Below are 19,054 nucleotides of genomic sequence, written 5' to 3'. Positions count from 1 at the left end.
TTTATTAATATTACAATTGATACGCATTAAATGTGCATTATTTTTATGAGTGTGTTTCAAGTTACACTATCCTAAATAACAAAAAGACATGCCGTAAAAATAAAGGTTTCAAATACTGAAAGTATAGTTCTGTTCAACAAAAAAAATTGTTTTTGCACTATTACCATTTTAGAATAGTTATCTCTATATTATTTAATACAAAATGTAATATTTGCAACTATTTACCTTTTTTTTTTTACTATTTACTCCTATTTTTACCTAGTGCTCCAAAGGTTTTAAAAGTATTGGTAACACTTTACAATAAGGTTCATTAGCAACATTAGTTAACTAGATTAGTTAACATGAACTAATAATGAACTGCACTTAAACAGCATTTATTAATATTTGTTAATGTTAATTTCAACAAATACTAATACTTTTTTAAAATCTTGTTAACGTTAGTTAATGCACTGTGAACTAATATGAACAAACCATTAAAAGCTTTATTTCTATGAACTAACATTAGCAAAGGTTAATAAATACTGTAACAAATGTATTGCTCATGGTTTGTTCGTGTTGGTTAATACATTAATTAATGTTAACTGATGAACCTTAATGTAAAGTGTTACCAAAGTATTTAGTATCACTATACACTATTCAATCTTTTTTATCTAAAAACATTTAACTAAATGTTTACAATTAATACATTTTTAGACTACATTTATCCAAACATGTTAATTTCTTACAAGGTTTGTAATGTTTTGAAATGCATCACTGACAGAATAATAAAAAACAGACAGAAAGAATCCAGAATAAATTTGAACTATCTCAGGGTGACACTTGCTGCTTGTAAAAATGCCAAAAATACATTTTTAAAAACTCTATGCAGATCTTATTCACAACATAATTCCCAGAGAAAACTTTGTGTTATTTCATAGTTTGAATGAGTATAGTAGTTTAAAATGTAGAGGAAAAAATAAATAAAGAATAAGTGACCCTAAACTTTTGAAAAGCTTATGTATATAAAACCCTTTTCATTTGCGTCACCAATCACTGATTCAGACTGTAGTGAATGGATTGAGGCAGTACTACTTGGTGTATTACGGTAACGTTTACACCCCCCTCATGTGCTCTTCCACATAATTGACATGGCGGAATTCCACACTCGTCTGGTCCGCCGTGGACTTCGCAGCAAGGGAATGACATACTTTCTATTTTGGGCATTTAGGGACTAAAGCATTGATAATCACGATTCTAAGAAACCGAGGTAAGTAGTTTTGTTTCCTTAAAGGTGTTAGAGGGGTATTGTAGTTTCCAAAAAACCGCGAGAAATGTTTGTTAAAACTTTTAAGTTGCAGAAAAGCGCCGACACCGGCTGACTCTTTGATGGGAAAGGGAAGTCTCGAGTTAAGTGGAAAACGAAACGAAACTAAATACAAACGAACTTTAACGACTTAAACAAAAACCGTGAGCTGATTTACTTAAGTTACATTTTTAATGGTGTGCTGTGGTAACGTTAGTTGTACTTTAATGTAAGTTATGGCTGTGCTTTAAGGAATGAACGGTTTCTTTTATTAAGTAAATACTTGCAAAACCATCTTTTGTGTTGTTTTTTTCACTTTCTAAACAAAAATGGCTAATAATGATAGGACACTCATTGTTCAAGTGGGAATTATTTTTCGCATTTCTGCTAACCGCATCTTCCTTGGAAAATTCTGGAATTCCAAATTCATTACGAAACATTTTGTCAACACACAGGCCTGTTTGTATAATCTGGTCTTTTTGCAATAATGTCCCAGTAGGCATTAAACTTTTTTGTGCAACACAGTGAGGCATAAAACGCCACAAAGGTTGTTTGATTTATGCAAGTGACACGTCGATTCAAAGCGGACATACACAGTGTGGCTTTGCGTCAAAGATGTTATAATTTCGTAACGTCTGAGTCATGGTATTATTAGTCAGTAAGAATTATGTTACATAAAAATTGAAATGGTCTTGTTTACACAGTATTTGCATTTCTAGAGACGCGACACAGTACGCAGCGCGTTCCCGTTATTTACTGCGAAAATGTATGTGCGTTCTAAATGGGAGCGCGCGTGAAAGTGAATAGCTTTGTAGACGGCTTCATTGCTTTTGTTAATTAAGGTGATTATATGTATCACAGAGATATTCCCTTGGGAGATCATGCATCTATACGAACAACTGTCTCTTTCTTTCTCAAGGCAACTATCTCAACTGTTTTGCATAAAATGTTACTTCAGATGTTGTATAAAAACCAAAAATGCTACTCAAATGCGCATTTCCGAAACGTTTAAGAACGCTGATAAGTTATTTCGATTTGTGAATCATTTCATAAACCGGATCTAGGAAACCCGATCTCAAATATGTGACGTCATATGACATTCCAGAGCGAATCTTGATGTGGAGAAATCAGTCTCAAGAAACCTCAAACCTTGCTTCAAACTCTTTTATCCCATCTGTGTTGTTGCAACAATTTTTTCAATTTTTAAAGTATGTTTTGTAACTTTTTGTGATAGTTTAAGAACTACGCAACAGGGACATTTTAATTTTCAGAAGTCAAACACAGATGGGATACTTAATGGGCACTAAGGTTTATAATAAGTGACACCCTAAATTTTCTCTTGTGTGCTAAAATGTAAATTTCTGTGGTGGTAACATGACCACAGGGTGAGCATCTTGCACCCCCATTAAAACACACACAGGCCCCTCCCAGCCCCACAGCCCTTTGGCCCCAAACTCAAATGTTAGAAGAATGCGTTGCTTGTGGGGCTTTTCTCCAGGACCATTACATTCCTTGGCTCCATCTCTAGTCCAGATGATATCCAAAATATTCATGACAACATGCTATACTTAGCTCTTTGTGTTTTCTCCATACACTGTCACTGGGGCATTACCCTTCGAAAAGGTCCTAATATGTACCTTTAGGTACAGATATGTATACATTAGGTACCAGTATGTACATTTGATATACTATGTGTATCTTCGAGTTACTAATATGGTGCAAAGCTGTACTTTTTAAAGGGTGACAGCTGGGTAATTTTTTTGCATATGTAAGAATTTCTTAGCGTTGTCTTTAATGTTTTAAGAAAGGGGTTCCCAAACGTTCTAGGTCTCATAATCAAACCCAGGTATTTCAAGAACCCCCCCATATGTTTAGTGTTACATCCTGTATTCTCATTTGTAGTACACCTGGTTTGCTCTCTTCTCCAAACTACCCCCCCCCCCCCCCGTCCACTACCCCGAAGCCACTGCTTCCCTCGAGAGGGTCTCCTTTGAAGAAAGCTGATGTTATCTTCAATCTCGAGTCGTAGAAAGCTAAGGCATTTCGGCTAATGCCATATGAAAGTCGTGTTGTGCTCCATCTGTCTCCATCATTTCCTGGGAAGGATTGTAAGGATCTGTCAGGACACCTTTGTTGTTATTATCGAATCGGTTGTGGTGAATTATTGCTAATGCCAGCAACCCTCAGGGCTCAGCTCATTCTTTGGCTTTTGAGATAAACTCTTAGCACATTTGGGAATGGTAGGTGGTTTGGTGTAGGAAAGGGTGATTCATGAACCAAAGAATTGCTGGGAATTTCAATCCCCATCATACTTGAGCTTGATTCATCGTTCATAGCCTTCAAATCCTCCACCCCTTGCATGTTCCTTTAATAAATATTTTTGCTAAGTGAATTATTCTGTTAGCTTCTTATAAAGCCAAAGCACTTTAAAGTTCGAATCAAACTTACCGAATTGAAATGACGTACGTTGTGCAGAATTCGGCATGGTTTGATTTAATATCATTGCAGATTGCATCTGGGCCTAGTATTATTTGAAGATTTAATGAGGCATACACATATTTTTTGATTAGATTTTTGTTATATCGATGTGCATTGATGCACAAAACTGAGACCAAACATTTCTTCTATCTCACCAGTCATCAGTTGCTGGAGGCAGAATTAAAAAGTGGATATTGGTCCATGTCTCATTCGCTGAGCATCAAAACAGGTTTCTGCAATCATATTAGTGTCTGATATGGTTAGAGAAAGCGATGCTAGGATGAGCGTTTAATGATTTGGGTGACCTATTAAGCGGAACTTCCTTGGCAGCGATGTCCAACATAAACACACACTGACTTTTGCATACCAGTGTGTATCTGAGGCCGGAATGAGGATAAGGAATTTGACATCTTGACCTTTGGAAGAAGTAGAGGAAGGGAGAGCGGAGAGTGTTGTGTGTGGTTTTCTCTGTATATGTACATGCTTCTGCCCACATTGGCATGGGTGGTTGTATTTTGCTTTTTTAGATGAAAACTTAATTGAATTGTCGATGCTACACAATAAAACTCTGTAAAGTGTATACTTGGATCAGTCGTTCTGCTTTCCAAAGCAGATTTACACGAGTAGCAATTTTACATGAGTCATTTAAGATTATATCCAGATTTTGATGTGTTTTTAACTATCAGCTATTAGTCAAGGATGGTGTTGGTCACTGCTAGGGAGTTGCTATCAAGTTACTAACTTGATCTAAAAGGGTTTTTAATGCATTGGTATGCAGTCGCTTGAATGTGCTTATTGTTTCTTTACTCCCACAAATGAGTCTACACCCAAATAAATATGATATTCTATCCTGATCTCACAGGAACTTGTACGTACTTTGAGTTTGCTAACTGGAATGAATTCGTATGAAGCGAATCGTATAAAAAACATGATTGATAAAAAATATACTAATGATACCTTGCCCCTAAACCCAGCATCACATGGGCGAAAGGGTCGATGGTGTTGTGTGCAGCGATCCGATATATGGTGCAAATTAGGGTTGCATAACGATTAATCGTGATTAATCTATTGCAGAATAAAGTTTTTTTTTACATTATATTTGTGTGTGTACTGTGTTTCATAACTTTTTATAAATAAATACACACACATGTGTATATTTGTATTAGGGATGCTTAACGATTAATCGCGATTAATTGTTAGCAGAATAAAAGTTTTTGTTTACATCATATATGTGTGTGAACTGTGTATAATAACTTTGTATAAATAAATGTACACACATGCATGTATATGTTTTAGAAATGTTTACATGTGTATATACATTTATATATTTATGTATTATTTATATTATATATAAATATAAATACTTAATATATACATATTTTTTTCTTAAAATTATACATGAATGTGTTCATATTTATATATATACATATTTATTATACACAGTTTACACACATATGTGATGTAAACAAAAACTTTTATTCTGCTAACGATTAATCACGATTAATTGTTTAGCATCCCTAATTTGTATATATATATAGTAATTAAAATTATACATGCATGTGTGCATGTTTATATATACATAATTATTATTCACAGTTTTGTAAACAAAAATATTTATTCTGCAATAGATTAATTGCGATTAATTGTTATGCAACCCTATGCAGTTTCGGAGAATCACGGCTCGAGGTCAATTGCTGATTCCGTACCCTTCTCTCCACCCTGTATTTTCCTGTCCTTGTATTACATACTACCTATAAAGGCAAAAATAACGTGGGAAAAAATTTACATGTGTGTGGTCATTAGAGATCGACCGATACTCATTTTTTCAAACCGATGCCGATAACAAATATTTGGAGGCTTATGTACCCGATAACCGATATGCTGAACCGATTTTTATTTACTGTTATACTTCTGTTTTTGACATAATAATTACTACACTACTGAACTGAACAAACCCTTATAATAATAATCATCATCATCATCACAATCACTCCCTCTTTGCATACAAAGTCATAAATAGAGGGGTCTGAAAGAGTAAAGAATAATATTAATTTAATGAATAATGTAGAAACTATATTCCCAATACATGGACTATTCCAAACACCCCTATCATTTCGTCAGAAATGGACTGATCCAAAGTTCGCGCTGCGGTTTTCAGGTAACAGAGCGGGAGAGAGAGAAAAGTATAGCGGAGTTGGCTGCTTGTTATACATAGTTTATAGAGTAAAACAGGTGGATTAAGTGCCTTTTTTGGGATATAATATCGTTGTTTTGACCAGCAACCTGAGCCTTCAGCAATCCAACCAGTAGTTAGCAAAGAGAGTTTACAAATAATATCACTGACTGGAATACTACATTCAGGAAAGTAACACTCAAAACGGCTTATATATCATCAAATTTCTTAACTGGTAACATTATTTGATTTCAGAATAATTAATATTTAGTTGTTTTAGCTTATGAAATGGCTGTAGACAGCGCTGTTTATCTATGCATTTACTCGCGCATTAACTGTATTAAACTGTGACCGCTTGCGGAGGTAATAAATAATTAATTAATATCCACAGACATTTATTTAGATATTTTAGCAAAATAATGTTTATCTGGTAAATGTTAATAGGGTAAATCTTGTTAAAAGTGGTAGATGTGCTTTAGCCTCCGGTAAGTGATCAGCAATATGAACGTGATTTTACGATGCTAATTATAAGCATAAATAACAGAAAAACGAATTTAATTTAGCGTTTTTAATTCCACAAAGCATTAATTCATGGCTGTTTTATTCATGCAAAGCTACGTCGTTATTGGGACCGGATTTTATGGATCAGCCAGCGTGACTCTGTGAGTTCGTCTCTATTCTTGGACAAGCTGCATACATTGCTTTTAATATATCAACTTATTTAACATAACATACATTAATGCACAAATAAGCTGTGCTATAAATGCCTCATATGCAAAGTAAGTATACTCAAAGTCCTTTTAATAAAGTCGCGTCACTCCGCCGTCATATTTGCTGTGCAGGCTGCTGCTGCTGCTGTGAGCTCCTCTCCTCAGATGCGTCCAGCGCGCAATTTTCTTGTTTATCGGTCAATCCGATATTACAAAACAGATATCCGATCATCGGAAAATGCTCAAATATCGGGGGAAATATCGGAAAACAGATATATCGGTCGATCTCTAGTGGTCATACAAATTAACCACCTTTGAAAATTCGCAAGAATTACTATGAAATTGTGCGGAATGTTCTGGTACCTAGGTATGGCCAAAGATATTGGATATAACAAGATTGTGCACTGCTATTACCATGAATAGGAGACAATATAATAGGGTTGTAACGATTTATCGTGCAAATGCGCGTTTTCTAAATGAATGAATTTGAATGAATTATGGTGAAATTCCCCCACATCCAAAAGCCAGAGGGCGCTCTCCTGCAGAAACCCAATATGCGGCATAGAAGAAGTACGCAGCTTTACGAAATGCCTATAAGCATATTGTTACCGCTGTTCATCAAACCGTTTTATGTATTTTCACGATAATAAAGAATATTTATAATGATTATGTTTAACGAGTGATTTTCAGATCGATAAGGACTTCCTACTGATCAAAGAGCCATAATACAAAAGAGCTGTGCATAATATCGCCTTTACGATCCAGAATCGATATCAGACAGGCATTATTACTTATTAGTCTAAATCATGATTAATCATCCCAGCCCTACTTCCATTAAAAAAAAACAACAATCATCAATCGATAAAGACTGGCGATTTTCACGGGAGGGGGAGTCACGTGAGGCGCTCTTCTATGGTCATGCGCAGTAGCTGAAGTGTCCTTGAAAAATGTGTTTTAGTGCAGTTTGAACCTAAGAAACCAAAATAATGGGACAGTTGATGTCAGGTTTAATTGTGGTTGTAGCACGTGCATTTAGAGAAATCTGTCTTTACCAATTCAGGTAGATAGGACTTTTGGGACTCCCTGGAGGCCTAGTGGCACGACTTTCTCAGGTGCTTAGAAAAGTAATAACGCATCTCTCCTGAACAGTCATATCAATAGATGAGTTACATCTCTAACTTTAATACACAACGTAAAGGGTTTGGTTAAAATCACAATGGTATGGGCACAATAGTGACGCTTCCTTCATAATTATTTCATTGTGTTCCTAGCCACTTCGAATTAAAACGTTAAGGGTGTGACACTACACGATTTTCTCCATCGTGACCCTTCGCGACTCCTTGTGTGACTGGAGAATATGATTCACACAGCTTGACCCAGTTTAGATGTGTCTTTGCTCCTCCTCAGCCTCTCTTCGGTGCTCGGAGGCTGGATCACGTTTCATTTGAGTGTTACGCAACAGTAAATTCAGATCCTGGGAATCTCCTCTGTGTTGTCTTCTGTGCTGTCTCTCATTTTTTTTGTCCCGGTTTGTCTTGTGTTTTTCACCGTTCGTTGTATGGAGAAACAAGGTCAGCTTTTTAAGTTCAGCTGGGTGTGTACTGTAACCGCAGCATTGTGCCTTTAGGGATGAATTTAGGTTGTGCTCCAGAGTTTGTGGTGCCAGTGTAGGGTAACACCTTTATGTTTTGCTGAGACAGGTCCTGATGTAAGCTCTGTGTACACTTGGAGAAATGGAAAAATGTAAATGCGATATCTTTAATATCTCACTTCTTTCTTTGTGAAATAATTGAGATTAAATATAAAAGTCAAGTAAAAAATATATTTTTTATTGAATATTAACAAGAACACAATATAGTTTACAAACAAGAGAACATATAACCAAATATGTCAGGGGTAATATTAAAAGAAAATAAAAAACAAGGGAAAGTCCTGAGAAAAAGCACATGATAAACTGATGTTCCTAGTACCCAGTCTCATGTATGCGTATAAATAACACGAAGTGTGAAAATCGTGCAATACATACGTCAAATTCCACTTTGGCGTGCATATGATACGCCAGTCCTTCCCATTTACTTAAACGGCGCATTTTTTTTTTTTGCGTTTTATTTATTGGTTTCTCAATTTTATCTTTTTTTAAACCATTTTCGCTTGGGTTTAGAGTTAGATTTGAGATTTGCTTAAGGAGGTTATTTCATATACAGGTTTCTCCATGTTTTTGTCTATATTTAAGCCATGGTCGCTTGGAGTTGAGGTTAGAGTTGGGGTTTGGGTTAGGATGTCATTTTTATAAAACAAAAAATAGTTCTAACCCTAAACCAAGCGAAAATGGTGAAAAAACAAAAAAAATTCAGAAACCAATTAATAAAACGACAAAAAAAGATGCTGCGGCATTTAAGTGAATAGGAAGGACTGGCGTATCATATGCACGCCAAAGTGGAATTTGCCGTAAGTATTGCACGATTTTCACACTCTGTGCTATTTATACGCAACTCTGTGAGACTGTGTTCGATCTACTGTTGAGCTTGACATTTTTTTATATGTGGGTCTTATTTCAATTTGAACTCCAATATTTCAGGGTTTCCCGCAGAGAATTTATTAGTTAAGGTGGTAGGGTTGGGCGGGGCCGGGTGCATGACAATCAAAGGGGCGGGCGTAAGCGTTATGATGAAAATTAAAATATTTTATTTAAAACACTCAAATAAAACTTAATTTTGAGAAAAGTATGACAGAAAATGAACACATTCTAGATTAGGCCCGCTTAGGCGGGCCACCCGAACTGGAAAGTGCTGCGGGAAACACTGTACTAAATGATGATTAATAGCGCTGTATTTATATTGCATGTGGTTAACAATTGCCTTATTTGTTTCTATTTGTATTTCTCCTGAGTTGATACATGTCGTCATCATTATTTACGCCTTCGTGTCATTTCAATAATATCCTCCTTTGTCACACAAGGTGAATTTCTACCAAATATTTGATTATGGAAAAGCAGTTATTATATTCTTTAAAAGTCATACCAAGTGAAATGATGTGATGGCAAGTAAATGCCGACAGAATTGACTTTTTAAGCTAAGCTATTTCTTGAACACCTTTGGCTATTCCTCCTGGGCAACATTTAAACAATTCTGAACATTTTGTCCTCCGCGTATGGTTGATAGTAAGTCTTTCTATTTAAAGTTTAAATATAAAAATGCTAGCTTACTAGACCACCAAGAAGCTACTTTAAAGGCGCTATATAAAAATATAGTTAATAAGTTAGATCTACTGAGTAGTGACAAGTATAGTTCTGTTTTCATGCACAGGCGAGGGTGCACGTAGAGTGCGTGAGATGCAAAATTCGTCATTAAAATAGTATGCGCGCACTGTACACAAACCTGCCGATTTTTGTAACCATGCATACTTTGAACGTGCAGGTCGTGTATGGACGTACAAGAGAATGTAGTATGAAGCCCAGGAGATGCATTGCATTTTGTCGTAATGCATTTGCGTCGAACGTCTGTGTACACGTACAAAACAAACTATGCTTTGCAAGATTGGCGTTCGGCCGTGCATGTACATGTCAAAAAACAAACTAGTACTTCAGGCTTAAGAGTAGCTCAGAGGCAAATATTGGTACCAGCAAAGAGTGCACATATGCTTACATACATGTACCTAAATGGTACATTTAAGGACCTTTTAAAAGGGTTCTGCCCCAGTGACAACTTTGGATCATTTTCTTTGACAGTGTACAGGGCCAGCAAACCTCATGAACTTCTAGAGCAGACACAAGTAATCAATTAGTTCACTTTCCCAGTTCAAGCATCCAGACAATGTTTCTTCCACACTCGGTCAGTGTGACCTGAGCCTCCTGTCTGGGTCCTTATCAGGCCTGGCTTCGCTCCTATTACGCGCAAGGTGTCGAATTGGTATATTTTTAAATGAATGATGTCATCTGGCAGCAACGTTGATCAGAGTCACAGACGTGAGTCAATGCCGGTAAGATGGAAACGCTCCGAGGTGAGACATGCAGGGAAAAAATGCGATGTGTAGGATCTGTTTCTCATTCTTTGGGAATGTGTGTATGCAAGCCTGAGCATGTGTTGCATGTGTGTGTTTCAGCTGATCGGTGAGTGAATGGATGAAATGAGAGCATAAAGGAATGAGGGGTAGATCGAGGGGAAAAAGTGATGTCCCTCTTAGTTTCTTTTGTGTTGTTATGTACCATTAGGTGGATTATAAGAACATGCCAGAATAGGTCCACATCTGGGCCTGTAAACCGCCAGATGCAAGAACAGATTTCTCAAAAAAATTTAATCTGTCTTTTGGTGTATGTGTGTGCATGCAAGGAAGTGTGTTTAATGTGTTTAAAGGGAGATTTAGAGAAGTCAGTATCTTGTGATTTGTGTGTCATCTGTTTTTTTTTGTAGATTTGCACATGCACTCAAAAAAATCGGTTAAAATATAGTCAAAAAGTACAGCTTGGGACCTAAACGGTTCATATAAGTACCTCAGAGGTACCAAATTTATACATTATCTGTACTTAACTCTTTCACCACCAGCGTTTTAAAAAAAAAGTTGCCAGCCAGCGCCAGCGTTTTTCATGATTTTCACAAAAGTTTAATGCCTTCCAGAAAATGTTCTTCTTCAAATATATAAAAATACAATATACCAAATGAAAGAACAGACCCTCTGCTTTCAAAAAAAAAAAACGTTTCATCCTACCTTCAGTAGTTCTTTTGTAATCAGCTTTTGAATATGGGTAGGTTTCTGCAAAAACACCACATTTTGAGCAAAAAGCAGAGATGATTCCATTTTTGTGACGGACTTTTCATAGAGATCCCATTCAGAGCGATCTTTAAAACAGACACGGACATGCAGCTGCTTGCCATAGGGCAATACTTCCGGGTTTAAAAAGTTGCGGAACCACCTAGTGGATAATAGCGGTATTGCGGAAAGACGGAAAAACTCGTCATTGGCGGGGAAGGGTTTTCTCTTGATTGACGAGATATCTCGTCAATGGCGGGGAAAGAGTTAATGGTATATATATAAAAATATATATTTTTAAAGGGTACTTCCCAATTTTTTATAACAGTGTGCACATTTGACATGATCTTACATCTCTTGATTTAAAGAGATTAGATGTACTAGATATTTGTACTTAAAAACGTACAAATATACAAAATGTTAGTAAGCCCAAGCTCATTTTGTGACATTTTTGGAAAAAATAAATTGATAAACAAATGTAGGATTGTGATGATACACAAATGTATTTTTCTCAAATCCTGACTCGAGCCAAACTCTTAATTTGCACTACATTAATGTTTAGAAGTAATTGAGATATTAAAGATCTCCGCAAAATTTTTTTTCCAAAACCTACATTTAGGTACATCTTGAGCCAAAAATCCCCATCATCTCTCGACTCGCTGTGACGTGTTTATAACAACATGACCCCTAAAGGTAGAGGGCCTGGTCGCCCCGTGCATCCCCCCTTTGTATGAATCTCTTTCTCTCAGGGGCTTTAGCCCCCAATTGTCCCCCTCGACCCCACAAAAGTTCAGGCTCTGGAATGAGTGGAATGATGTGCATGTAAAGAAAAGACTGAGGTGAAGAGCGCTTGAGGGGCGAAAAGACGGAAGGTTTTGGGACCCCAGGGGGCTTTGGCGTGTTAAGCCGTAATGTTAATGATTTTAGTTGGGCAGTAATTACAGGTCATGGTGTAAAGCTAGGAGGAAACTAAGACAAGGATGCTTGGAATGAATAAGACTGTAGGATGCTTGAGTTGCTCTTGATTAATTTAGGAGTCAGGGATGTGCACCTTGTGTAAAATGATGAAACGTCAAATTGGCATTGACTTTTAGGAATGTTCGATCACCTTAAAAAGAATGTTGACTTTCTAAACCTGTGTTTCTGTTTCGATTCTTAATGGTTGAGTGATTTTATATTCGGTTTCAATTATCTGTCAACCTTATTTCAAAGGTTGTGTATGTGCGTGTGTTGTGTATGTATGTGTGTGTTTAGGGGTGGAAGTGAAGGTATTTATGACCCAATAAAACCCCTTTATCTTCCTGCTCTCTCATGAATAGCTGACAGTCGTATCCTTCCTCAAATTCAGTATTTTGGTGATTTACATAAACATAAAATCATTCTACGTAACATAATGTAAAGAACATTCTGTGAAATATAACTTTCATATCTTTATTATTGAAGTTTTATTAAGTTTTTATTAATCCTAGATTGAAATAATGATTTAAATGAAACTTTGAGTGCTACTTAACTCTTAGATTGAGACTTTAGCCTGGATTTCCCGGCAGGATCACATACAATAACAATAGCCAAATAGCATGCTATTGTATAAATGCTTTAAAGCATGACGCACGAATATGGTGATAATCAGTGTGTATCAAAATGCCATGGTAATACTACCTGATACTATTACATTTAGTAGGGATTGAAGCTTCTGGTCTGTGTTGATCATGGTAATGTTGCTAATTTTTGTTTTCGGTACAGTTTTTCTTGTGCTACTTCAAAACATACAGTTTTCAGTTGCACTAGGTTTGACCTCAATCATGTATACCTTTGGAGGTAAATGGGACAGATTTTTGCTTTCGTAAAGTGAAATGGCACAGGTCAGCTGATGACATCCTGATTTTTTTCCACTGCATCTGAACTTTGATTGGGTAGGCATCATGTGAATCACAGTTGTTTACTCTGGGAGGTGTTCAGTGTGACGCGCAAGCTTGTTTGTTCTATGAAGAGAAAGGTTAAACGTTTACACATCAAGCTAAATGGTATATACGTTTACATATGTCACTGCAGAACGGCATCAAATTTACTGTTGGTTTACGTCTGTTGTGCAGGTGGATACTATGCGTGCTATATATTTGAACGTATGGTAAAAGCCAGTACCCAAATGGTAAAAGCTTTTATCTGTTATGCACCAAGTGTGTGTTATTTAGCTAATATTACCCATAATGCCTTGTGCAAAGGAAGAAGAGTTTGTATGCGAAGCAGAACCTTTTACAACAGTTTTTAAATGTACGACTCTTTAAACTGATAATGAAGATATTTTGAGCAGTGTTTGTAACGAAAGAGTTTGCTTGATTACAAACATTACAGGGCTCAACATAAAGGACTGCCCGGTGGCCCGGGGAAAGCGTGAGAGATGTTTGGGCCAGTTAAAAGTATTGTCACTTGCCCGATCGGGCCAGTGCTTCACCCTCAGTCACCAAAAAAAATTTTTGTCAATGTATATAATTTAACATATTGGAAGCAGACATTTATTAAGTAAAAAAACAAAAGAAACAATGCAATATTTTGCACAGTTTGCTGTCAATTTACAGTTAAAGTAGAAAAGTTGGGAGCCTTTTTTCGTTGTAACATGTCTGTTGTATATGTATACAATTATATTTAAATTATTTTTAAATGTGTGACACTGACATTTTTTTAACAAATTTTTTCTGAAAATTTTTATCTGAAACGCATTCTCAAAAATTTGATTATAGAATTTTGGCAACATTGCGAACTTTACCTCATGTAAAAACAGTACTTTGATAAAAATAATGTGATTAAGCTCATAATTGCAGCAAGTATAATCTTGTAAAACAGGTGGCGTACGCCTTTTTTAATAGCAGTATGCGGTAGGGCTGTAACGATATATTGCGTGTTCCATTAAAAAGACCTGTCTAAAATCGATTCTGCATCGCAAGGCTGCGGTTCTGTGTTTCATGTGCAGCTTGTGCGTGTACTTTAGCTTTTTGGTCAGTAAGAAGCCATTATCAATATAAAATCATTATAAGTCGTTATAATGAGTCGTTTATAACGTGCATTAAAAAAGCAACACTCATTAAACAAAATCATTCAAAATATTCTTTATTATCATGAAAATACCTGAAACAATCTGAGGAACGCCGATATAAATATTCTTCTAGACATTTCCTGGAATAGGGTTTGTAATGCTACTTCTTCTGCGGCCCATATTGAGTTTCTGCACGAGAGCGCCCTCTGGCTTTTGGATGTGGCGTCATTTCACTGTAATTCATTAAAATTCATTCATTGAGAAAACGCCCATTTGCACGATAAATCGTTACAGCCCTAGTATGCAGCCATGTAAACAGTTTAATCGCATCTTTACCAAACTAACTGAAGTGTGCGCATATTTTTGTCACGCACCTTAAGCACAAATTCGTAAAGTCAATAAAAGGACTTTTTTTTTCTCTGTAACTTTATAAACACAACTCACAGTCAGCAGTTGGTGTATATGTAAACGCAGTCAGTAAAGATGGTTGTGACTTTCTACCTAAACTTTTATTTACCCTATAAATGAATGTAAAAAAGTCTCTTTATTGAATATTAAGTATGTTTCTTGGCTTTGTTTTTATATTTTAGTGAACTAAGCGAACCGTTTATTCTGTCTTTAAAATATGTGGTAGCAGGTTTGGCACAGGTTTGATAATTTTGTTTTAATTACACACCAACATCACCATCAGATGTTTTGTGTTAATAGTTGTTGCTTATAAAATGAGGCTAACAAAGATTCTGTCTTCTATTTGTTTTCCTCTCAACGCAACTTTCCAGTTGCGTTATAGAGAATTTTGCCTCATAACTGCATTTATATACACATGACATCATCCTTATACAGATTACATCATCATATAAACATCGGTGACATCATCATGATTATTTCACTGCTTTCCATAAGCCACCAGTAGCCCTTCAATGAGCAATGTGTTTAAGTGTGTGTATTAGAAACCGTGGCAAATTGCTGGTTGGGAATATCAGTCTGAGCTGTTTCATTAATACTGTCACACATTGTTTTAACAGAGCCGGCGTCCTTTGCTCTCTCTCAGGCTCCATGAATGTTCGTCACTATGATGATGACGGACCAAATGCTGGACCTCCCGCCACCACTGAGCGGCGAGGTTCCCATGATGCACCACATGATCGGTGGAGATGCATCACAGCAGGTGAGATCATTGTGCAGATTGAACGAATCAAAACTTATTTCTATGACATTGTCTGTTATGTCATGAACTTTGATTTTGCGACAGGTGATCCTAGTCCAGGTGAATCCAGGTGAGACGTTCACCATCCGCACGGAAGATGGGGCTTTGCAGTGCATCCAAGGTTGGTCTGATGTTTTTTTCTTCCACTCTGACTGCTTAAAGTACGCCGACTGTTTTGGTTAATACAGTAAATGGATGGGTGTAAAGGATAAGTAAATTATTTGGGGCAGAGTCGTGCTTGTAACCCGAGAGTTGACGGTTCGAGTCTCATGGCCGGCGGGTTGCACCTGTGGTGCCCTTGAGCAAGGCACCTTACCCTAATTGCTCCCCTGGCACTGGGATTGCTTCCCACTGCTCCGGGTTTGTGTGCATTGCATACCTGATAGCAATGACAATCTCTGTCTTTGTCTCAACTTGCATTCTTGCATCTCTTGCAATACTATCAACAGAATACAATCACAATTTTGCAATCATTTGAAATATTAATAGTTATTTTGAACTGTTTAGAACAATCTAGGCCATGTGACTGCTCAAAGTGTGTCAAAATAATTTCCAACCCTGTTTTTAGGAAGAGGTTTGTGGTTGTGTGTTTGAGCAGAGAGGCATTCGGTCACCAAATCCCTACACTAAATAAGATCTGACCTCATAATGTCTTTTTAACTTTATAAATGCAGGCGAATTCGCTCAGTCAGACTCTTGTCTTATGCAAAGATTAAAAGCAGAAAGTCACAGTAGCTTAGACCACAGTGTACTGCGTCATATCTCCGGGGCTCGCATCAGTTCACACATCTAAGAGAAGCTAAATGACAGTTTAATTCAATTTGGCCAATGAGAATAACAGAATCAGCAGTGGAAAAATGTTTGGTTTTTGGCAGAGACAGAGCTGGCCAATGCTTCATGGGTGAGAGAGAGAATGTAGACGGCTAGCTTAAAAGATCTGTGGGACCATCAGATCCTCACAGGTGTGATGCCACAGTAACTTTCTGGTATGTTAGGGATAAGAACTTGGTTTACAACCAAGGTTTACTTTGCCAGGTGGCCGTGCCGCTCTGGATAAGCCAAGTCTCTTGTTATTTTTTGATGTTGACTTTGCATTTTTTTTTCAAAGAATTTGCTGATAAAGGTTTTCCCTGTCCTGGGCACCATACAGTCGGCGTGTTCAGTCGAATGTGCTTATCTTTTAATAAAACAATTCTGTATAGAGGTGCCACATATTACTCATGTGAAACAGAGCGGTTGTATCTAAAACTGCTGAATGGTGCTCATGGACCCTTCATGCTGATCTCATGATCTCATGTTGCCAAAGCTTGGTTTGAATAGGAAAGCGCAATTTATGGCAGACGGTTATATTCAAAGTAGAGCCCGACCGATATATTGGCAGGCCGATATTAGGCATTTTCCAAACTATGGGTAATGGCCAGTAAATTAATATTTAAAAAAAAACGGACAAAACACAGAGACGCAGAGAGAGAGAAAAGTGAATGCATGAGATGCAGAGAGAGAGAGAGAAATAATAAAAAATTAAAATAAAATTATTTTCTGGTGAAAACCCAAAAATAAGTTGGAAAATGGTGGGGGGTCGTCTTATAGTCGGGTATATACGGTAATTATAAGGTAGCTTATAAGGCAATATAGGGACTAAGTGACCTTTATCTTGTTTAATGATAATATAAATGATGATGATAGTAATAATGTCGTCATTATTTTTTGTAATTATTACTGTAAATGATTTTGGATGTTCTTCTGTTCTGACAATAAAAGAAACTAGTTTATTTTTTAAATGCATTATCATATTATTTTAGTTAAAACTCATAAATAACTACAAATAACTAATGTTAGGGAAATTTGTTAATGTTTTGTTGCACGTTTCTAAAATATATATATATATATATATATATATATATATATATATATATATATATATATATATATATATATATATATATATATATATATATATATATATATATATATATATATATATATATATATATATATTAAACATTTGTATTGGTATCGGCCTTCAAAATCCTTTATCGGTCGGACTCTAATTCAGAGCGACTAAAAGTGCATTACAAGGTGCCAGTGGTTCTCAAACTTGGTTTGGTTCTCAAACTTTTTGGCGTGTGCCCACCTTCATGTAGGGTGCATCCGGATATGCCTCATACATTTTAAAGAGTAAATCTAATTGCTTTTTGATCGCCCCCTGGGACTCTCTGAGCTTCGAGGGAAGATTAAAGATGAAACTAACTATTTAATGAAATTTTTGATTACTGTGTTATTTCACATACCGACAAAAGGAGTTTGTCTCCACGGACGAATTCCTTCTGTGCATGCCCACGCTCCAAACTGACGTTTTTATGTAACATGGAAGCGCCCATGGTTGGAAAATTTTTGTTCTCAATTCATTAAAATGGAAGGAATTCAGTACAATGGAAGAAAGCAATACATATTTTTACACTTTATGGGTGCATACCTTGCCCCCCCAAAGAAAATTCATTAAACATAAAACAATCTCAAATAGAAAATTTCAATTAAACAAAACTGATTAAATTATATGATGATGTGCTGTTGTTAATTTTTCTGAAGTTTAATTGTAAAGAATTTATGATGAATTCATGTATGTTTAAAAAAATGTATGAAACTAGGGCCCCCGGCACCATCTCACGCCCCCCAAGGGGGCCTACCCCCCAGTTTGAGTTGTTTTTGAAATGCTCATTCCTGTAGCTCAGTTTTTAAACCATTAGGTTTGCGTTAGCAGTGTGTCATGGATTTGACTCCCAGGGACACATGGTGAATTCAAGCTATACATTTATTATTAGTAATTTAAGTCGATTTTGAGTGAAAGCATATGCCGAATGTGAAAAAATATAAAAGTGTAAAATCCTCTGGCTGTTGTCAGTGGCTCTTCCTTCTAAACCAGCATGTTCTGTAGCTTACTTTTTAAAGCATTAAAGAGACACTCCACTTTTTTGGAAAATATGCTAATTTTCCAGCTCCCCTAGAGTTAAACATTTGATTTTTACAGTTTTGGAATCCATTTAGCTGATCTCCGGGTCTGGCGCTACCACTTTTAGCATAGCTTAGCACAGTCCATTGAATCTGATTAGACCATTAGCATCTTGCTAAAAAATAACCAGAGTTTCGATATTTTTATTTGTATATCCCCTGCCATTGAAAGGTACAAAGGGGACTATTTTGGCTGCTGTGTAATATCACTACGCCTCCTGCAGCCATGTTACAACAGCAAAGTCCTTGATTATTACGCCAGAATGAGAGTATAGTTCCTAGCCATATCTGCCTAGAAAATCACAACTTTTAATTTTCTGTTGGTCTTAGTACACGATGTAACTACAGAAGAGTCAAGTTTTAAATCGGAAAAATATCGAAACTCTCTTGCTATTTTTAGCGCGATGCTAATGGTCTA

General features: G+C 36.4%; 1 protein-coding gene across 2 annotated transcripts in view; it reads left to right on the top strand.

The window, feature by feature from the left end:
* Positions 1 to 1,103: 1,103 nt before the first annotated feature.
* fndc3bb (fibronectin type III domain containing 3Bb) overlaps positions 1,104 to 19,054 on the top strand; it is a 76,321-nt gene continuing 58,370 nt past the window's right edge. Inside the window, exons 1-3 of one of the 2 annotated variants that reach the window (XM_065258433.2) lie at positions 1,104 to 1,246; positions 15,446 to 15,588; positions 15,673 to 15,748. In XM_065258433.2, the coding sequence (XP_065114505.1) occupies positions 15,481 to 15,588; positions 15,673 to 15,748 (184 nt within the window). In that variant the 5' untranslated portion in view covers positions 1,104 to 1,246; positions 15,446 to 15,480. The remainder of the gene's footprint in view (positions 1,247 to 15,445; positions 15,589 to 15,672; positions 15,749 to 19,054) is intronic. The other variant, XM_073813091.1, reaches the window with a different exon arrangement.

The sequence above is a fragment of the Paramisgurnus dabryanus genome, chromosome 22 (genome assembly GCF_030506205.2).
Source record: "Paramisgurnus dabryanus chromosome 22, PD_genome_1.1, whole genome shotgun sequence".
Classification (NCBI taxonomy): domain Eukaryota; kingdom Metazoa; phylum Chordata; class Actinopteri; order Cypriniformes; family Cobitidae; genus Paramisgurnus; species Paramisgurnus dabryanus.
The sequence above is the reverse complement of the archived record's forward strand: the minus strand, read 5'-3'. Positions and strand labels throughout refer to the sequence as shown.